Source organism: Gavia stellata, chromosome 23 (assembly GCF_030936135.1).
Source record: "Gavia stellata isolate bGavSte3 chromosome 23, bGavSte3.hap2, whole genome shotgun sequence".
Lineage (NCBI taxonomy): Eukaryota > Metazoa > Chordata > Aves > Gaviiformes > Gaviidae > Gavia > Gavia stellata.
Genome location: NC_082616.1, coordinates 5,781,043 through 5,803,361, shown reverse-complemented (window position 1 = coordinate 5,803,361; position 22,319 = coordinate 5,781,043). Strand labels below are relative to the sequence as shown.

Below are 22,319 nucleotides of genomic sequence, written 5' to 3'. Positions count from 1 at the left end.
AATCAAAAAACCTCGAGCTTATTTATGGGGTTGCAACCTGTGGGTCCGTAACACGTTTACATCTTTTAATATGTTTGATGTCTTTATTTTGAAATGGTGAAGATAACCAGGAATCTTTCCCTCACTACTTACATAATTTATAAGCTGACAATAAAACTAAACAAATTAGAAAAACATTACAAAAACATTGTAAAGATACCTTTGATGTTCCCATAGCAGCAGATGTGAAGTACTTTGGCTTATATACAGCTACGTTCACTTCTGAGGCTACATCTTTTGGCTTATCATCAAATGTAACATTATCTGGAATAAATCTTAAAGGCAAATAAAACATGTTATTACTCAAATACACTGGGAAATTTCATAGTATAAACAGTCTAAGCTTTTCATGAGTATGGTACATCAGCACAAAAGAATTTGCTAAAATAAGAAGTTGGTAAGCCTGAAAAGGAAACAAAAGAAATGGATAAGTACTCCACACATGTAAGATTAACTGTCGGGCTTCTGCACAGCTATTCCACAGGTTTTCAATGTATAACAACACCACATCGGGGAAGTAAACTAAACAACTTTCAGCCTGGTATTAGCAGGGTCAGGGATGGTTTTTTGGGTGTTTTTGTTTGTTTGAGGAATCATCTTTTCAGGAAGCTTAATATTAAAAATTCAAAAGAAAAAAGTGAATAAAATAGAATTTGGAAACAAATAAATTAAAAAATTCAAAACGTTTTAGGAAAGCCTGGTACATCTTTAACATTACAATTAGCAGAAAAAAAAACGTTAAAAAGATTGAAGTCATGTGTAACAACGGAAGAAGTTAGATAAAAAGCCAACCCTTTGTACACTATATGAGAAATTACTTAGGCTTTTTGTTTTTTAAATCATTGCAAATGTAATCTGATGAATACTATTCAACATTAAAATTTAACAAAATAGAAGATTAGGAAAAGCACCGGAGACTTTTAAACAGCTGTGTCTGTTGTAAAACATTATCTTTCTATGTTTAAAAGCATGAAAAGTTACATGTCCATTTGGCAGAGATCATCCTTCTCCAAAATGGTTCAAAGCAAAAGAACTAAGTTCCTCTAGAAAATGATTCAAACCACAAGACTTATCTTTCACTGACTTCCAAGAATGCCCATAACACAGGCCCGAGCAGACAAAGCCAGCTTCTGTCAAAACTTATTATGATTTAGTAACTTCTCTTTTGCTCAGACTGGAAGGCTTTTTTGTAATAAAAGGAAATACTAACAATAAAGCACAACTATAATTTAAAATTCTTTCTTTCCCAAACGTGACTTTCGAAATATTAGAGCTTCCAGCTCATTCATAGGAGCTAGCATAGTAATCTATTGCAGCTTCATGACAACAGCAGCAATATTCTTGCCCTGTGGTAAGCAATCATGAAAAAAGAGCTATTTCTGGATCCTTGGGGAAAGAAAAAAAGAAAAAAAAGGCAGCAGCATGTTGTTTTGTTTTCTAAATCCTACCATTTTACTTAATTGTACCAAAAGGTTGAAGATGCAACCAGAACGTTTTACCTGACTTCTCTGAGAACAATCTCTCTATACAGAGATCCTCTCAATCTTTCCATATTCCAGTAAAAATGCTCAAAAAGAAGAAAAAAGATTCAAAGGGAAATGTAACAACTCACTGGATGCTTCATTTATTTACATATCTCATTCTGGTTACAGAATAAAGGCAATATAGTTTACCCCAAATTATTTTAAATCAGCTTTAATTCTCCCTCCCCACCCCGGCCCAACATGAAAAAAGTCACCACTGGAATTACCTCAGGTCTATAAAAGAACAGCTACTTTCAAATTCCAGTCCATCGCATTCTTCATAGATTTTATTGGCTGTTTCAGGAGAATCACATTCTACAACTGCGTAGAAGTATTTCAGTCGCTTAAATTGATACTCCCGCAGTTTTTCCCTATAAAGTCTGCAAAGTGGAAAACACCACAGTCAAGTGAGCTGGCTTTAGCACCTTCTCATCTGCAAAATATTTTAATTCAACTCATTAAAAATATGCACCATTCAAACACCCTCCTAATCTTATAAGATTAGATGTTAAACAGCATGATGTTCCACCAGTATCTATTCAGTTTTACTCAACTAAAAAGACTAACTGACAGTTTTATTAAGTGTACACTTTCTGTATCTAACCCTGCTTCCCACAGGCATTGTAAGGTTAGAGTCCACGTGCAGGGAATAGTAGCATCTCTGTATGCCTCTGTGCAGGCCACAGAAAGCAGCACTTGATAGTTCCTATCAAGTTGTTTGCAATTATCCTGGCTCCTAACAAGGCTGATGAAAAGGATGTTACATATGTAAGTAAGGGTACACGTTAAGAACGTAAGAGAAGCTGGGAGACTGTACAGACAGGATTGCAGATCCTCGTGCTAGAGAGAGGCAGTGTAGGAGAGATAAGCACGAAGGTGTTATGGGTGAGGAAAGGAATCAGGATACTAACTTGGGTAGCACAGGTGGTGGTGGTGTCACAGAAGATGACAGCAAGAGAAAAAGAAAAGCAGAAAAGAGACTGAGAAGTGGATGAATTGGTGGAAGGACACAGGAGAGAGATCACAGGGCCGAGGTCCCGTCCTGTGAATTTGAAGGGTACAAGCACAGGTACCACTGAGGTAACTCTGAGATATCTGGATTTGTGTTTGTTGTATTCCAGATGCTCTAGAGCCCTCTGAGCAGTAAATCTAATGCTTCAGGATGCACCTTGATGCACACAACGAAGCTGACTTCAAAATGCACTGTAAATTCATCATACAGTTCCCACTAGAGACTTTCTTCAAAGGGATCCGCACTTATTTTAGAAGCATCCAGATTTTCCAAATATAGGGCAGTCCACCAGGATGTATTATACAAAACTGGCCCCAGTTAGGCTGACAAACATCTGGAAATTCTAGAAAAATATAAAAGCAAAACCTCTCAAGTTCCACACAGACAAGACTTTCAAGCAGAACAAAAGGAAAAATAAAAAGACATGCCTGAAGAAGCCTGGACAATGGTAGGCCTGATGAGCTCAGCCTAGTAAGCCAGGGCTGCTGCTGGTGGCATTCAAGAAATCTCAATCTGGGAATTCTTGGCCTAAGTTAATTATGTTGATTATGCAGATAAAAGTTTTGACGGTAAGCAACAAAGGCAGTCTACTGCATGAATGGCAATTTGTAGAGGAGAAATGTTATGTTAAGCTCTCCACACATTTGTTCCATTTATTATTCCAATGAGCTACATAATAAAAATTTTGAACTCACTCATGAACAAGCAAATCTTCTCAAGTTTCATCATAATGCATTTATTCAATGCATTGACAATGAACCAGGGCCAGTTGTAAAACATTCCTTGAAAAAGCTATAAAATTAAGGCATCCTCAGGACGCTTCCACATATGAACTTTTGGAAACAGGAGCTGATCAGGATTTTCACTGAGGATTAGACATATTATATCTCTCATTTGAAGATAAAGTTAATACCCGTCATTCTCTGTGGTATTCTCTGGAAGATCAAATAGTTCCACAGGTCCTTTTTGCTCTTCCTCTTTCAATCTCTCTTTTCCAAACTCCGAAGGATAAATCTACAAATACAACAACATAAAAGTAAATTTTTAACTGTAGCGGGATAATGTACACCAGCTAAGAAAAAATACCTCACCAAGCCTTTTAGACTTTATGTTTTTAATCTAAAATCAGTAAAGGGATCAATTCCATAAACTTTAATACCCTCTTAGTTTTAATTTACAGAAATGACAGTAGAATAAACAAACTGCCTGTTAGGAATGAGAATATTTTGAGACAAATGAAGAACAACAGTAACCGTGACCTTGTTCATTTCACTGTGGCCCTTTTCAGAAAGGGGTATTTGACCAACATTACTCAGAAAGCTGGAGAAAGACACTAAAAATGGAGAAATATAACTTAACTGATCAGAATTCCAACAGTTTAATAATAACTCAGAAGTGGTGAAAAACAAGAAGTGTTGTGCAATGGTAAAAGTGGTTGGAAGGTATTTAGAAATAGGCAGATTTAAGGTTGGGTTATCTAACATAAAGACCACTGAAAATTAAACTAGTCAAGGAAATGTAGTCTCCCCCTACTAGACTTTGAGAACTTCGCTATTAGTCTCAGAAAAACAGCACTTTAAGCCAACCTCATAAACAGGAGGAGTTAACAGCTTTGGGATCTAACTCTACCAAATACATGCCTGTTGCACACGTTTATTTCTAACACAGCAAGTGAAATGGCAACAGCTTCTCATTTAACATGTTAATATCTCTTTTGTTTCTCCACAGAACTGTCTTACTTTGTTCTCATTTTGTAGTCTTCTCCCCCCCAGTAAAAGCCAGTACTCCTTTTAGAAATCAGGTCTTACCTTAACAGAAAATACCGTTCCTCCTTTGGGCGTGAAAGAATTAAATAGAGCCAGCAAATCCTTAGCCTTCAACCTATCCCAATCCATATTACAAACTGCCAATCTACTCGTAACCTGAACAGAGATGAAAATAAAAAGAACATAAAGTTCATAGGTTTAATTCCTGACTGCTATGGGGAACAGATAATTCTCTAGCAGCTATGCTTGGTAAAAATCAAAGTCAGAAACAAATTGCTGAAAAAATAAAAGAAGCATTTTCCTCAAGAGTGAGTTTGTATCACTTAAACTAGCAAAGTCAAAAGTAGCAATCACCGGAGCAGATAAAAAGGACATATATTGTGAATCACCACAGAACGGACCGCACCAATCACAGATTTAGGACTGCAGTTACAACATCAGCACTTAAGGTTTTGTTATCATCATATGATTAGTCACAATAGCAACTAGTATCACAGTACCATAACAGCACTAGAGTACTGTGATTTCTTATACACTAATTGTGCTCCATTTTAAAGTCCTATTTCAATGTCTAATGATTTCGTATTTTCTTAAAGCGCAAGTTAAAGAAATAAATTTTAAAATAAGTGGAAAAAAACCCCAGTAGTAAACAAAAGCAGTACTATTTAAATTCTGGAATTTCTGAAAAGCTCAATTCAGTTTGTTCTTTCACTTACAGATAGCTTATCTATCTACAGGTAAGCCTCTGCTTAGAAGGAAGGCAAGAAAAAATTGCAAGTCTCTCATTCTCAGCCAATTTCATCATCACTTGCATTCTGTAACTAAAAGGCTGAAAAACCTTTATGAAAAATACGTACACAAACTGTTTCATAGATGAAGGTCTATAATGAACTCGTAACAGTACACATTTCTGAGTTTGTCATGTAGCAAGATTTCACACGCAAAGTATTGTTACCTCATCTCCACGAGGGGCATCTTTATCTAGCTCACGCCATGAATGCTCTATCTCTGGCTCCTTTGGGAATAGATCATTTAAATCCTCATCATCCTCTGAGCTCGTTTCAATGTTCCCTATGCCTCTAGCTAGATCAGGCCCACTATCACTTTCTTCATCATCTTCTGAATCACTATCTTCTTCGCCAGTTTCCCCATCATCTTCCGACTCCTCATTCTCGCCTGTTTCCCCATCATCTTCTGGTTCTTCTTCTTCTGATTCTGCATACTCAAAAGCATCACTTGCAGAACTTTCCTCCTCTAACAGGCTTTTACTAATGTCACTTTGATCACAGGTGTCTGTGCATGCAGTCACTGAAAGACAAACATTAGATACCTATTTTTATGTTGGAACTACATATGATCCCTTACAAAGAGGAAAAAACCTCAGGTTTTCTTCATGCAGATTTCCAGAACTCCTGAAATGTGTAACAATGCAGGAACAAATTACATCAGGGGAAGTGCAAACAACATAAATCATCAGTATCGCCTCTTCAGCTTGTCTAATATAATCTAACCTAATCGCTCTTCAGGCCCACAATTGTATTATCAATCTCAAACTCTAATGAAATGTTAGTCTGTTATGCTACTTATATGTATAGCATCAGCAGGTAGAAATTAAGTTTCAATAATGTAGGCTATACGCATGCACAAGCAATATAAAGAAACCTTTTCTTCAAGTCACCTGTTCTCACTAATGCCCTCTTATATTAACGGCTTGATGCTGCCATCCTTACGCTCTCAGTCAACAAACGTTGATATGCTGAAGCCTTCATGGTATCAGACCTTATATTTGCTATTCAGTTTGATAAATACAGTAGCGTATATGCTATTACCTATTTCACTTTTTTAACTAACCAATGATTTCAGCTCCAGCAATTAAAAGGACATGGATGTTCACAATCTTACTGAAGAATCAGAACTGATTCTATAAAGAGCTGACCAACTCCGATCCTTCAGCAACACTGAATCCCAGACAGTTAGCTATCTTATGACTGATCTTGCGAAAGATCTTCCATGGATAAAACGAGAACAACAATATCCAAGCAAACATAGGTAAATTCTACTTTTTTTTTGAACAACTAACCTGATTCTTTTATTTTTCCTCCTAGGGAATGGTCCCTTCTGGGAGCTTTAACCGATTTAGTGCCACTTGGTTGTGAAGACTTTTGCTTGTTTTGAATTGAAATTGATTTTCCTTCTGATGCACCTCCTTGCTTGTTTTCCCCTTTGCGTAAAAGGCCCTTGTCTCCCCGAGCACGATCAATTTCTGTTGCAGTTTTCTTAGAATCCTCTTTCAAGTTGAACTTAGTTGTAATTTTTTGTCTTTCATTCTTAACGTCACGTAGTTTTGTCACTGCTTCACATGTTTGGTCCACCCCTTCTTTGTTTATTTTGCTCTCCTCTCTAGGGAGACCATCGGGAAGTAGTTTTGTAGAATCTGCTTCTCCTTTACGTTTAGCTTTTTTTTTCTTTATTTTCTTTTCAGTATGTTCTTTAGCATCATTTTCTGAAAGATCAGAGTCAGATTCTGACAAGGCATAAAATTTCCTGAGGTTCTCTGTAGAAGTGTAGTTAACAGGGCGACCTCTTTTATCCACTGTATATCTCAGCTTAAACTTCTTGTCGTGAAACATAGCTCGGAATCGTTTGTCAATCTTGATTTTACGTTCTTTTTCGGGCATCTCCCAAAATCTGGGATCCCTAGTAACGCAGCTAAACCGCCCATCGCTCAGTATTTCCTCTTGGGAGGACATTTTTGATGCTGTTGAAGACTTGGACCTCTACAATATGGGGAAAAAAAACCCAAACGCTTCAATTAGAAAAGCTGATTAACATAAATTTAGATACGTAATTGAGAAAAACTGAAGAATTAAGCACAGCTAGATTTCTAACCTATACCTAAAAAGTTTTTTCCAAAAGCACATAGAGCAGTTTAAACGAGTCACAAAAAATCCAGTAAGTACCACAGCCTTGGCCACAAATCTTAGCTTCCTCGGATAACGGATACGCAACGAAAAAGACCATACCGGCTGCAGGTGCAGCTTTAAGTGATTCCCTGTCGGTCCCGAAGAGAACCTCAAGCAGCGTCGCTGCAAGCCAGGCCTCAGACCCTGGCTTCCCACGGGACTAGGGCATGGCACATTTCAAAGCACCAGGTATCAGCGAAGTCAGCAAGAGCGCGAGCGTTCTGGCGAGCACAGGCCGGCGCCACCAGCAGCTCCGGCGCGGGCAGAGGCTCAGCGCGGCCCAGCAGCAGCACGGCAGCACCGGAGCCTTCCCCGAGGCGCCCGCTGCCCTGCGCCCAGCCGGCTGCGGCAGCCCGCTCCCTCCCCGACCCCAGCGGCGGACAAGGCCCCGCGGAAGCACCCCAGCGAGCAGCCCCGCTCCCACTGCCCGGCCAGCCCGCGCCCACCCGCCGTTAACAGCCGCCGCCGCCTCCTCACCACCCGTCTGCGCTCCCTCACGCGGAGGCCCGCAACCACAATCCACCACGCGCCGCCGCCGCTTCCGGCAGCACTACGGCGGCCGCGCCAGGACAAACCGCTCCCAACCAATCACGCGGCGCGACCGTCGGAAGGCTGGTGGCGGTGCGGCAGCGCGCATGCGCATAGGAGGACGCGGGCACGCCGGGCGGCTCCGGGGCGGGTTTCTCCCGCGCATGCGCCGGGCGCGCGCCGGAGGATATGGCTGGTGCGGCCGTTGCGGGTGCCGCGGTGGCCATTGGGGCGCGAGTCCTGTGGGGGTCCGGCCGGCCCGCCCTGCCGGCGGCCTGGGGCGGCGGCTGCCGCCGGCTCTGGGCGCTGTCAGGGGGCTCCGCGGCCGCCGCTTCTCCTCCCGCCGGCGCTTCGTCGGGCTCGGGCGCGCTGAGCCCCTTCGACCGGCGGCTGAAGCGGAAGCAGAAGAACTGGGCGGCGCTGCAGGCCGAGCCCGCCAAGTGCGACTACCTGCGGGAGGAGGTGGGGGCGGCGGCCGGCGGCCCGGGGCGGCCCCCTCGGCGAGGTGGGGGAGGCGGAGGCGGGTGGGGGCACCCCCGCGGCCGTGGGCCATGCCCCGCGGCGCTGACGGGCGGCTTTCCCCCTAGGTCGGCGGCAGGATAGCGGACAGGGTGTTGGACATCCCCAGGTGAGGCTCCCGCGGGGGGAAGCGGGGCACCGCGCCGTGTCCGCACCCCCCTGCAGCCGCAGGGTCGCGGTGAGGGGACGTGGCCCCCGGGAGAAAGGCTGGCCTGTGGGCGGCCTTCTCTGCGCCTTCCGGCAGCGGTGACCCCGGAGGGGTGCTCCATGTGTTTAGTTCGAAAAGGCATCGGGAAATTGGCAGGCCGAACTTAAGATAGCCTAAAACTCAAAGTAGTTTTAAGTCTTGATTGTGTTTTATGTTGCTAAACTTATCCTTTAGAACATTTCCTCTTGCTTTGGATATTGGCTCCGGAAGAGGTTACATAGCTCAACATTTAACCAAGGTACTGGCTCTTCATTCTTAAGTGTTTAAAATAAGTACGTGTTTATTCCTGTTTTCAAATAGGGCTCTACTATAACAGTCCTCTGAATCTTGATGTGGTAATTTCCCCCCCCTCCCCTCATATCTATGGCTGTAGGCCAAAGATGTGTGTGGTGCAGGCTGTTATTCTGTATTTATTGTCACTGAAGGCTAGGCAAATGGTAGTGCAAGGGAAGCTGGCTGTTGTATGACAGTTAACCTTTAGTCTTCAGTAGGAATATGCATGTGTTTTGATCAATCTGTTGGACACACTTGGTTGTGATAGAAAAGTATCATTATGGAGACTTGTAAGCAGTGAACAGTTTAGCCTTCATGAACTGCGCTGTAAGTAAAGGTACTTAATTGGCTTTTAATCTGTGCTTTATATTTGACTGAACTTATACCTAAAAATGCAGAATGTGTTTTCTGTTACTATTTCTACCTCAGTTATTCTCCCTGGGAGCAATTGCTGCGTTGGGGGAAAAAATGCTTTCTGCTTTATATAAAATTTTTATCAAGTGTTGAAGAGATTCCTACTAACTTATTATAAATATCTGTAAGCGTTCCAACAAATGACTAATGTCAACTTACAAAACAGTTTAAATATTTGATAGACTTTTTAAATTTTGTTTTAGGAAATGGTTGAAAAACTTATTCAAGTTGATATTGCGGAGAATGCTTTAGTAAGTAGCTTTTTGAATGCTAATGTGCTTCAATTCCATAATACAGGAAAGCCAAAGAAGTGAGTTTCTGACGTTGTTTTTCTTCTAACCCAACATTAGAAAAATGCTGTACAATCTGAAGTACCTACAGTCAATGTTGTAGCTGATGAGGAATTCCTTCCTTTCAGAGAAGATACTTTTGATCTTGTTGTTAGCAGCTTAAGGTATGTGTTAATAATTTATTTACATTTTAGTTTTTGGTTAAAGATGTTATATAATGTTCTTTTCAGAGTAATTTTAAGAAAAAAAAGAGAAAGATTAATAGTCCATTAACCAGCATTAAGAAATATACTTGCCTAGTTAACATGAATGTACATTAAGAAAAACTGCTGTCCTGGTGGTTCTTACTGTTTTGTTTGTTTCTTTTCCTTCAAAAGACATGTAGTTTCTCTCTTCTCTGCATTTTGACAAACTAGTCTCCAGGGCTTGCACCTGCTCAACTTGAAAGTTCATACAAATAATTTTTTTTTTATTATTTTTCTTTAGTATCACTTTTAGGCAGGCATTTCAGAACTTTTGCAGCCTGAAAAACTAGTTTGTTGCTTTGGCTTCTGAAGCATACTTAGATAATGTAAGAATTATTTACATTCCCTAAATTTTATTTAATATGCAATTATAAAATGTACGCTTCTGTTATTTCAGTTTACATTGGGTGAATGACCTTCCTAGAGCTTTTAGAGAGGTAAGAAACTGTTTTTTAATACTAAAAATCAACACTTGCCATTACTTGCATTTAGACCACTCTGTATTTCCAGGTCTTCTTTAAAGAAGAGGTGCAGAAATAGCTCATGTTGCACACAAGTATTTTTTGCAGTATTTTTGGCAGTTTGGGGAGCATCAGTTGATATTTCTACAAATTTAGTGTTTCAGATCAAATTGGAATAAATAACAGTGAAAAAACATGTTTGTATATTATTTTATAGTTTCAACAGCTGAGATCATGGTAACTAATGTAAACTGAGGCAATGCTATTGATTTTATTGTGTGTTAGCTCTTACTACTTGTAGTACAAGAGTTTTCTAAATCGAACTTCTCCAGAACTAGTTTATGGAACTTGTATTATTTTTGTGTCTTAGCTATTTATTTTTAAATACAACTTTAATCAAATAAAGGCTTTGTGGTTTTTAAATGAAGCAAATATTGTTAAGGACAGAAAACTGAAACTGTTACTGAAAAAATCTGATTTTGGATTATTTCAGCTCCTTCCTGTAGGTGAAAACTTTTTTCAAATCGGCTAACATGGGAGCAAGAGCAAGGAATATTTTAAACGGTTTGCTGTTTTTTCATTTATTTCAAATTGGTCAGTCATTACAGTGCTATTCTATCACCTGTTGATATGAATGGGAGTACCCTGCTGTTATGGAAATAATAAAAATAGAAATCAGAATGCCTTCAATACTTAAAAAAACCCCAAAGGCTTGGAAAATGTATATATAATTTACTCCATAATTTAAGTGTTCTGTGGAGTGTCAAATATTTTTACCTCCACAGCAAAAAACCTTGTCACATTTTAATGTCCCACAAAAGGGAGGGAACTGGGGTTCTTGGCCAACTCTCATTGTGAATGCTCATTTCCTACTTTGGGACCACTGCCTTTAACTAATGGAAACTGCCTTCAACTGCTTATGTTTCTTACCTGTCAATTAAAGGCTACTTTATTAGCATAAAAAATGTAGCTTGATGAACACTTAATGAAAAATCAGTTTAAAAGATTTGTTTCCAATCAGTAAGGTAAACTGTTTGAAGCTTTTGCTGTATTGTTTATGTAATATGGCTTTTCTGGATATCTAAACCAGGGATCATTGCCAATTCTTAAGGAAAAAGAAAGTATGGATTTGTTGGCCTTCTCAGTAGGAAAGGGGGGCCAGGACTTACTAGACAAGAAACCAGCTTGTCAACCTTGGCATTTGAACCACGATACTGCTGTTCTGGCTAGTTAAAAATAAGCAGGGTAGACGAAATAAGAATTGAATTACTGTGTTGTGCGTTCAGAAGTGCGAAGATCAGTACTAGAAACTAAGGCCTCTGTTTCTCTTAAATCAAGCCATTAAGAAGTACTTTTGCTGCCCTCATCTGAGAAAGTAAAAGTAAGCAGAGGCTATCTTAATTGACCTTATTTTCAGAAGTAAATTAATTGAGGATGTTGTTTTAGGAGTATCCTATTGAAAATAGTTTTACCCTAGATTTCCACAGTGCATTTTGTTTCCTGACTGTAAGTGCAATTTCTGGGGATTCACTCTTTCTTAAGAACAAATAGTCTCTTTTCAGACAGATTATTTATCTTGCAGGGTCACCAAAAGCTTTGGCGCAGCTTTCCATGTGGAATACAGTCAATATTAAAAATCTGTTAAAACTATTACAATGATTGCTTTTAAGTTGATTTAAAAAAAAAAGTCCTAAGCACTTGTTAGTTACATAGGCTTAATAAAAAAAACACATTAATTTTTTTTTTCTGTGTTGTAGATTCACCAAGTCCTTAAGCCAGATGGTGTGTTCATTGGTGCAATGTTTGGGGGAGACACTCTGTATGAGCTTCGCTGCTCTTTGCAGCTAGCAGAATTGGAGAGGGAAGGGGGGTTTTCTCCTCATGTATCGCCATTCACTGCTGTCTCTGATTTGGGACATCTGCTATCGAGAGCTGGCTTTAACACCCTGACTGTGGTAATTATAAATAAGAGAACAATCAGACAGAACTATCCAGAACATCAGAGCTGCCAGTATATAAAAAATACTATTTACTAATGTATTAGTAATGTACTGCTTCCTTCTGCATGTCGTGCACCTTGCTGAATAAGTTTCTGGAATAGCCTGGACTGCCTTTATTCTCGGCTTCACTGTGATTAATGAAACCAACTGAAGTGTATCTTTGGCTAGTGGCCCAGTAGAATTTGGATGGTTGTCTTGGCGAAATGTCAGAGAATGTTAGACCTGCTTGAAAAAACTTTAGACACTCTTGCTGTTTCTTCTAAAACCAAGAAGAAAATAGTGGCATTTCTATTAAAATCTGGTTGCATTTGGGCTACTAAATAAAACTTTTTAGGAGTGTTAAGACAGTATATTCTTCTGTGAAATACGTAGTTTGAACAGAAGTGGCAGATGAGTAGTCCGTTAGCAGCTCTGAAGGCTAGCATAATGCTACTGTTTTAGCTTGATATGCTCTAAAACGAAGTTTCTCAATTCTTTTAGGATACTGATGAAATTCAAGTCAACTACCCAGGATTGTTTGAGGTTATGGAAGACTTGCAAGGCAAGTATATACTTTACAGAAACATAAATGTTTTCTATATCAGTGATGCAGACACAGGAGAGATTCACTGTGTGTTTTTTTAACTCCAAATGACAGCATCATAGAATGGATTGTCTTGGAAGGGACCTTTAAAGGTCATCTAGTCCAACCCCCCTGCAATGAGCAAGGACATCTTCAACTAGATCAGGTTGCTCAGAGCCCCGTCCAACCTGATCGTGAATGCTTCCAGGGATGGGGCATCTACCGCCTCTCTGGGCAACCTGTGCCAGTGTTTCACCACCTCATCATAAAAAAATTCCATCCTTAAAAAAAATAAACAATAAATAACGCTTATTGTAACAGTGGAAGCATTACTTTTTTCCTGACCTCTAGTGAGTTGGGAAATTATGCCTGTCAGCAGATTTGTGTTGGGAAGCAGAAGTCAAAGATCTGCTACTTCATGGTCTGCTATGAATTTTTTGCTTCCTTTGTATTCCCATTCTTTGTGAGCCTGTTCAGTGTAAGCTGCTGAAGAGCCCCGAAAGGGAGACAGAAGCATATATCCCACATACTAACTTTTTCTCTGAGCCTCCCTAATTATCAGGACATTCAGGAAACTGCTTTGGAATGAGAATAAATAGGCCCTCAAACTGGAGTCTGGTGAGGAACGCAAAAACAATTGAGATGCTTAGCAGTTGAGTTAGTGTTCTGATTCCATTTGTCGTGGATTGTAAAGTAGTCATTCATATGTGGTCAGCTGTTACTTACAGAGCATTTCAGGGCATCTTCTTATTCTGAATCGGTTGCAGTTGTTTGGAGTAATTCCTTAATGAAAATAAAACTCATTCTCTGCAGAAACATTCAGATGCAGTAAGTGATTAAAGAGGTTAGAACTGTGGTTATTTTATTTCTTATTAAAAATCTATTGGGGTAGTAATTTTGATGCTTATCTGTTCAGAGAAAATACATAGGAGTGGTGTGTCTGAATAAACACTTTGTACTCTTGCTTAAAATAAATTATACTAGAAAACCTAAATGTTTGAAGACTCGGACTGAAGAAGTAATAATTTGGAATCATTCCTAGCAATACAAACGGTAAATTGCAAAGCATTGCCATTAAAAGTCTTGCATTCTTATTGTTAAGAAACTCACCTAATTATTTGTGGTACGTTGTTCTCTCTTACAGTGAAATTCAGAGGATTCTATACTTAATCTGGTTTAGTAAAAATCTGTCATTAGTGCATGACACTTAACTCATGGCATATGCTGTATCTTCTTTTTCTTAAAGCTAAAACATATTTTTAGGTATGGGGGAGAGTAATTGCTCTTGGAATAGAAAACCTCTGCTACACAGGGAGACTATGTTGGCAGCTGCTGCAATATACCGAGGTAAGTATTTGAGAGGTAATGAGTTAATCGGAAATGACTTTAAGAATGTATTTTCTATGTCTTTTTCTCTGCCCTCTGTGTAAAAACCCCAACATTTTGGAACAGAACAAAATACCATCATTGTACAGGTATTTTTAACCTTAATTATAATGACAGGATTTGAACTATGTTGATGCACCAGTATGAGATATTTTTATTGTCCCAAATCTTTCACCAAGAGTCATTACGATGAATATGTCATACTTAGTTCTAATGTTCTGAGAACTAAGTATTTCTTAAAACTGATGTTCCGTGTACCTTTTTTTTCTCTCCTTTCCCACCCTGACAGAAATGTATGGAAATAGCGATGGCTCAGTACCTGCCACATTTCAGATCTACTACATGATTGGCTGGAAATTCCATGAATCACAGGTAATGTGAAGCTGAACTATTTTATGTTTGAAGGTACTTTTTAAATTACTGATGCTTAAAAAGCTTTTTATGGAGTATTTTAACTTAAAATTAGCCCTGTAATTTTTTTTCCTCTCTTTTTTTCTTAGGCAAGACCAGCCCAGAGAGGTTCTGCAACAGTTTCGTTTGGAGATCTGGCAAAAATAAATGGGCTTCTTTCAAGAGGAAAAAAATAGTTCTTCATCAGAAATAATAGTTGTCTTGAACCTTCTATAAAACTTACCATTGCAGATAGTCTTCACTTGTGCTTATTTTGTGACGACATTCTGAAATCATCATAATCTGCACACAGCAGGGTTTTTTTGGTTTTGTTTTTTTTACTGCCTGTGCTATAACATCAGCTGTGTAAAACGGGGTTGATTTTCTGTTTCTAGAAAAAAATTTGAGCAGTATTCTAAGTGAATACGTGCTTTTCCAACTTTTGGTTAAACTACTGTTCTCAAATATAATGCCTCTTCCAGCATTTCAGTATCACAGACTGCTCCAGGTATGATTTGCAAGTCTTGAGTGTATATCAACCTGTGTTATTTTTTAATTATTCCTAAAGGGTGGTAGATCATAATAAAGAATAGTACTTAGTGGCAAATGTATTTATAAGACATCCTGTAAGAGAACATATCAGCGAATACACAGATCTAAATTATGGTTTTTGTGGGTTGGAAATTATGGGTAAAAAGTTACTGTCAGTTATTGTTTGAAATTTGAATGTTTGACTTGTGTATAAGGAAGTGGTTAAGTAAGTTCTGTATTATTTTTCCTGCCACCCCCAAAGCTAGAAATGTTTCTGAACATGAATAGTAGAGCTCAGCCATAAAGTTGGATGCTTCATTGTAGCTCTAACTGAATGTACGTATCATGTTTTGACTTAATTTACTGAAAGGAGTAGCAAGCAGAAAAGTCATGTAGCACTGGGATGGATGTGTATGTTTCAAATTAGGTAATTAGCTGAGAATTGGCATTCTCTGGAGTTGGTACTCTTTTGGAGTTCCATGGCTTTTTTACCTGTTCTTTTATCTCATAGCATTTGTAAAATTAAAGGTGATGTTTTATCCAAATATTAGTTAAAAATTATGTTTATATGTTACTTCCTGGTCTTCTACTATCAGAGGCTGAAAAGCCTGAGGTATACTTTTTTCTCCTTAGCTGTGACACGCAGCTATAACTTTTCACGTATATAACTGCATTACCAGAAATTGATATTAGTTGCAAATATGGCCCATTAACCTGAGGTGTTTAGTAAAAGTATCTACCCAGAGATTTCACTTGATGGTAGTATTGATAGAGAATGGTAGAAAGGAAAAGCCTGAGAAGTATATAAACAGGTATACTGTTCAATCAGTTTCATCATTGCATCTAGGTGTTGTATCAATACTGGTGCAAGGAAAGCTTCTCTAGCCTTGTTTTAAGAAGATAATCCAGCAGATGGAGTTTGGCAGCATGGCGCGGCACAGACCAAGTAGGCAAGGTAGGCAGAAGTCTTCGTATTCTGTCGAAGATTACTGAATTATGATTCAAAGACTAGTACAGATATTAAAGTTACCTCCTACTGCTTAACCAATGTTCAATTTTCAAAATAACAGAAGTGCTGTTTAAAAAGAAACTATTCAGGCAGTGTTCAGCTGGCTAGAAGATCAATTTAAGGGCCTAATTTGGGGGTTTATTTTATCTACCAGGCTTTGACTTTGAATAAGAAATGGGCAGAGAAGGTACAAAACATCATGATAAGGAGGGTAAGAATATTCTGTCCTGCTTTTACTTACAAGCCTAATCCGTAATTGTTCAAGTGAAATGAGTTCATCATTCATTTCCTTAGAAAAGAACAGTAACGCTTCTGAAAAAAGGGTGAGAGGCTGCAAGTCGTCTGATAAACTTTGGAGTTCTTTATCTTAAGACTAAAGCTAAAACAAGAGCTTGTTTGTCTGAAAGCCTCCATTTTTTTTTTTTTGTAGTACATAATTTGACTTAAGATACTGCATCTCTCTACAGATCTTTTCTGGCTTAAATAAAATTCACTTATTTCAAGGGGAGACTCTCCAGTTTCCCAGATGTAGGTTTCTATGAATTTATGTGTCAAATGACTCTGACTTTATGCATTTTTGCTTTAGTAGGTTAATTTTCAGTCACTTGAGCTGGTGATTGTGACTCAGATGTGTTAAGGGAATGAGGAGGTGGAATGTGCTGGGTAAATGTTAATTGGAGAAGTGCTCCTACTGAGCTTGTCTGAAGCACTTGGTTAAGTTACAGAGACAAGGAAGGATTTCCAGTTCTTTGATTCCTATTCCACAGATGGAATATATAAACAGTAAAGTAGGTAAGAATGTGGTTTGGTGATGGGAAAATGTAACTTCTGAACAGGGAGAAATAGAGGAGTAGTTTTCTTCCTAGCACTTGGAAAACGAAAGTTTGGATATTCTGTTAACTTGGAAAAGGGCTGAGGAGTAGTAGAAGCAAGGAGTAATAAATATGGCATTGGAGCAGTGTTGGTTGGAATTAGGGGGCATGCAACTAACACGTAAGGTGTTCATTTCCCTGACTGACTACATTTGAATAACTGCCTCTTATGTGTGTTTTTAACTGCAATTATTTTTTTTTCTGTAGTATTTCTTCTTGGAATTCTAGGTTACTCTGGTTCCCACTAGTCACTTTCTTTGTATGGCACTTGAATGAATAGCTTTGAGAACAGTTAGTTTACTATGAACAGATGTTTTTGTCACATAAGGCTCGTCTGTTTTAATTCTCTTTTTCAGATTTAAGTCTTTATGGCTTTTTAAAATTGTAATGAAGAAGAATGTGGTTGCCAGTTGCTAGTCTAGAAATTATTTTAAACTGTAAGTGCATGTTAAAAATCAGCCTTTGCAGAGTAAGTAATTTCTAAAAAGTAGTTGCTAAGGTGACACAGTCTCTTGTAAGCTTAGTTAGTTTTAAAAATATGCATAATACAGAATGTTTTTCTCCTGATTGTAGAAGAATGGAAAAAAGAATTCTGGGAGATAATTATTTTGACTAATCAAAAGTTAGGAGCCCATAAATAAAATCTTAGATGCAGCACATTTACCCTTAATGAACATTAGTATTTTTGAGCCTCAGAAAGGTTCAGAGGGTCTGAGTGGGCATGCTTGTTCAGTGTCTTTGATTGCAAGATCTGTCAGTGTGTAGTTTTATGCTAGCCTACTTAGGATATAGGGATGATAATGAGGCCCTACATTTTGTAACCCAAGCGTTAGATCTTGCAGATCCTATGCTTTCAGAAGACTTTTTGAGAATTTGTGGAGTTAAAACATGGGAAGGGATTCTTGATTACCTCTGATTTATAAAAATGTTACCAGCAGAAGTACAGAAGTGAACAATACAAAATTAAATTTAACTATTTTTTTTTACTCTGCTTAAAAAAGAAATAAATATGAATGACACTTTCTTCAATGTTTTCTAGAAGTGAGCTAAAACAAACTTCATCAGTTGCAGGGGGACAAGCACATCAATCTTTCATGTGGTGGCTAATTGGATTTCCTGATGCAAAGATCTGATCTAGTAGATTAAATTCATTAGAGCATCTCTTGTTCAAGAAGCCACATTAAGAAAGCTAGCATATATGTTAAACCTTTTAAATTTTCATTTGTCTAATCTAGGAACTCAATACCCACTTCTCAAAGATGTGATCTATTTTGGTCCAGGTTTTGGAGCCGTTATTTTGGGGGAGTACAGTTACTGTAGTAGTTTGATTGGAATTGGTCTGAGTACTGAAGCAAATGTGACCTGTATACCTAGTTGGCTGATTTCCTGAATATCTTAGGTGCCCTCAGGTGCAGGAAAAGGAAAAAGAGAATTAAAAATGTGAGACAGTGATACGCAGCCTTCAGCTAAAACTTAAGTGTGAAGTAGAAAACACTGAAGAGTGCATGTGCTTGTTGTAGGGGACAACAGCTCATGGCTTAAATCAAGTTAGAATTAAGTGGTTTGTTGATTTAGTAATAGTTTGTAATTAACTGTTAGTCCATGAACTATACATGCAGGATTAATTGCAGCAATATAACAGATAGTTGACTGTACTTAGACCTTTACAACACATTAGTAAACACCTTCAGATATCTGAACACCCTTCTACAGCAATCCCCCACAAGTTTGCAGTTACGTGCTCACCGCTATGCCTTTAACAGGAGGTTTGGGTTATAAGAGCCCACCCTTCTAGGAGTATGTTACCCTATTTACATCCATCTTCTCTGGAGAAGTGGATGCTGTAGCTGCATGCTTACCTGTGCTGTTCCCTAGGCTCCACTAAGGCACCCACCTGCTGGGATAGCACCCTACAAGGTGATGTGCAGCCACCCCAGGAGCAATCAGTGCTTGTTGCACCCCGTGCTGTCAGCACGCTGGCAGGCATGCAGGCTGCTGCTGGGGGGGTGCTCCCTCAGGCTTCAACAGAGCTTGAGATGCCAGGAGGGCATCTTCTCAGTGTCAGACCAGCTTTTGACTGCTTCTCGTTGTTAGAAATGTTAGTGCTTTTTAGACTTCATTTTAGGCTGACTCTTTTTTCGCACCCAAGGTCTCTTGGTAACTGCCTGGTTACTGTTTAATGTGGCTGACGGTCATCTTCGTTTTCAGCCTTACCAGATTTTGAGAAAACACCCTCTCAGTTCTGGATATTTGGTTCATACACATTGCACTTGTATTTCTATCTTAGCAGCTGATACTGTCCAGGCTTTTTTGCCAAGAGGAAGCTATGTGGATATCCCCCACTATTTGGAGCTGGTTCTTGGGGTACAAGGTACATTCCTAAAGAGACAAAGTCCTTCTCAGAAAAAAATGTTTATTTGGAACCTTATGTTGGAGCAGCGATGAGGAATACCGGGGAACCTTACTTGGCCTCGAAGTGTTCGTGGTAGGCTGGAATGTATCACAGTATAGCAGTTTTCTAATGATAATGCACAGAATAAGGAGGCTTCATTTTTACCACACTAATGAATCCCAATTCATGCGTTTGGTTTTCTGCATTCTGTAGGGATTCCTTACACTTTGTACAAATAGAAGTGCAACCCGAATTTGGGATCTGCACATTATGTGTGACTTCTGATCATTGGCCTGTTCTTTTAATATTGCACCCAGGGTTTGTGTGGCTACATTAAGAAATCAAAGAGTAAAACTACCCTTGTGAATAAGTGTATTTAACATGAAAATTTCCATACTTCTGATGAAACATAATTTCTGGTTTCATGGATGACAAAACTACAGGGACAGAAACATGTTGGATGCATTTCTGCTGTATATAATACCACCTTTTTAGCCAAATGAACAACCTTAAAAAAGGGACTGTTTTACTTAGTGTATGCATTAATTGAAATGGTTTGAAGCTCTAATCTTAAACTGTTTACTTCTAAGGTGAAGTGCCTCAATATTAAGAAATTACTTATTCTGTGGAAATACTATCCAAAATGAACAATTTACTAAGGAAATCTAATGGGTAACAGGTCTAATAAGTAGTAACTTCAAATTTTTGTTGGTACTGGAATTGCTGTACTCTGGTTTCTCCCTGAACTGAGCCACAGGTGGATGTATGTAACACCCCTTTTTTAGCCCCTCTGTCATGTTGTCTCTACAAAGTATATACTGCTTTAGCATCTAGGTGGCAGGTACATCCATTCTTACCAAAAGCTACTTAAAGGATGTTAGGTCTCCCACTTCTTTTCTACTATGTATTCTGTTTTTGTGAAGATCTGTTAGTTTAGTCCAGTTCTAGAATTATTCACTGCTTTCATTTGATGCAGAACTTATATTTGATACAGGACTTCTGATGTTGTTTCCTAATACCAGAGTTGCTTTCACTTTTGTAATGAAAAGTGTAATTCCCATAAAGAACCACTTCAGATTTGATAATTATATTCCCAGTCAGTATCTTTCCTGACTCAGCAGCAGAATGCCCAGTCTTACAGGAATAAAATTGCTGTTTTGAGGCAATAGCTGTAGCAAGATTTAGCTGGCATACCAGCCAGGTAGGTAGCCAGGTTCAAAATATAAACCAAAGTCATAGCTTAGTATCCACATAACATGCATTTGCTTGGCATCCCATCCATGCCTGATTTTTTTTTTGCCTGCAGATTTCTTAAGTTACCTATATTTATTTCTGGAATTCCAAAAAAATAGCAGAGATGTAGCTACTGCGAAAAGGTTTTGTCAGTCAGATCTCAAACAAAGCATTCCTTAGATTATTTTGCCTCCAGGAGTCAACTTAGAAGGCATTCTCTGGAGGAGCTGCTGTGCTGTCACAGTACCATTCAATCAACAGACTTAGAGCACTTTTTTGATGCATGGATGACTGATCTTTGATTACCACCTTTCACAAAACAAACTAAAGCATCTATTGTTTTATTTACATGTGAGCTTTCCAAATAGTAGTTTACAGTTTTGTGGGTTTTTCTCCTGGCTCAGTGAATCTTTGTTGTATGGAAAGTGGAACTTTTGAAGACTGACTGGAGTGGGTGTTTGCATCTATATTCAGGGCATATTACAGCATGGTGGCTGGTACTGTTTGGTACCTGGCAGTTAAGTATCCCTTATTCAGATGATGGAATTTAATTTATAGCTTCTATAGCTCTGTGGTTAGCTATTTGAAAGATACAGAATTAAAAGATAATAGTATGATTATTTATTGGCCTCTGAGATGTGTTTGGAGTAGACTTAATTATTGGATTCAGGTTTGTGAACCCAAAGGTTTCATAAGTGCAGGGAAATGTTTCCCTGCAGAGACTTAATATATCTTCACAAATACAAAATTACTCTGTCTCTGCACTCCTTGCTGGTATTTTCTACTGGACAGCTTGGCTTTGTTATACAAGCTTTCCTAGGTCTCTGAGCAGTGCATAATTTTAGAAATCTTGAGCATGGCAGTCAGAGTCACTTAGCTGTAAAAGGATCGAAGAGTTAGATGTTACAGTACTGACTGCTGCAGCATACAAATGTTTCTGTACACCTATCTTTTCCAGATTCTGCTTTTGAGTATTGCTGAGTAACTTCATTTAACTGTACTGTAAATATTATTTGTTTTCTAGCAGTTAACCATCTTGAAAACCCATCAACATGACTTAGTAAGTATAATACTTGAGATGAATTTACAAATGAATCTTGGCATAAGGCAAATGTATTTTAACGCTGCAGTTTGTATGCCTGCTTCCTGCATATTTATTTTCAACCTCCAGTTGATTAGCTGCTTTGTCTTGTGTACAGAAATGGCCTGTTTAATGCAGTGGGAAGTCGAGTAGAAGCCAGCATTTGTTAATGGATGCTTAGAACAGGCACAGTCGGACATTTTAAATTATTCTAACTAAGCAGTATTTCTAATTTATTTCTAAAGATAGAATTATAACAACCCAATTACCTAGTTTCCTCACAGACTGTAATGAGTACAGTTAGCATAAAAATGGTCTATAAATTTAATGGGCAATTTCTTGTTGTGTGGACATTGAAAACACTAGAAAAAATGTGGTAAGCCATGTTAGAGTCTATAGAGTAACTTGCTCCCATTGGGTGCTTCCTGGGCAAAATGCATTACTGTAAAATATCAATCAAATCTGTTCAGTACTGGGAGTTTTTTAAGTAGTGGCTCAAACAGGGCTGGCAGTAGAGTTGAAAGTTCCTTCAAGAAAAAAAGTTCTCTTTTGTCTGGGTTAGCAGTAGTGTTTTTTCCCTTTTTACCATGACATTATGACTGTAGATTCAAACTTCTAATAT

At 38.7% G+C, this 22,319-nt stretch overlaps 2 protein-coding genes across 2 annotated transcripts in view; one reads left to right on the top strand and one right to left on the bottom strand.

The window, feature by feature from the left end:
- The window catches only part of ESF1 (ESF1 nucleolar pre-rRNA processing protein homolog), a 30,767-nt gene extending 22,957 nt beyond the window's left edge, over nt 1-7,810 (bottom strand). Inside the window, exons 1-7 of the mRNA XM_059828537.1 lie at nt 7,781-7,810; nt 6,421-7,117; nt 5,296-5,648; nt 4,383-4,496; nt 3,488-3,588; nt 1,790-1,942; nt 200-314 (exon numbers count right to left, since the gene is read on the bottom strand). Coding sequence (XP_059684520.1) covers nt 200-314; nt 1,790-1,942; nt 3,488-3,588; nt 4,383-4,496; nt 5,296-5,648; nt 6,421-7,090 — 1,506 coding nt within the window. The 5' untranslated portion in view covers nt 7,091-7,117; nt 7,781-7,810. The remainder of the gene's footprint in view (nt 1-199; nt 315-1,789; nt 1,943-3,487; nt 3,589-4,382; nt 4,497-5,295; nt 5,649-6,420; nt 7,118-7,780) is intronic.
- An 898-nt stretch (nt 7,811-8,708) lies between these two features.
- On the top strand, nt 8,709-15,637 carry NDUFAF5 (NADH:ubiquinone oxidoreductase complex assembly factor 5). Its single transcript, XM_009808990.2, has 9 exons — nt 8,709-8,796; nt 9,449-9,496; nt 9,596-9,699; nt 10,178-10,217; nt 11,999-12,196; nt 12,722-12,782; nt 14,067-14,150; nt 14,479-14,561; nt 14,690-15,637. The coding sequence occupies exons 1-9, from the start codon at nt 8,710-8,712 to the stop codon at nt 14,774-14,776; spliced, it is 792 nt and encodes a 263-aa protein (XP_009807292.2). The 5' UTR covers nt 8,709; the 3' UTR covers nt 14,777-15,637.
- Nucleotides 15,638-22,319: the final 6,682 nt, after the last annotated feature.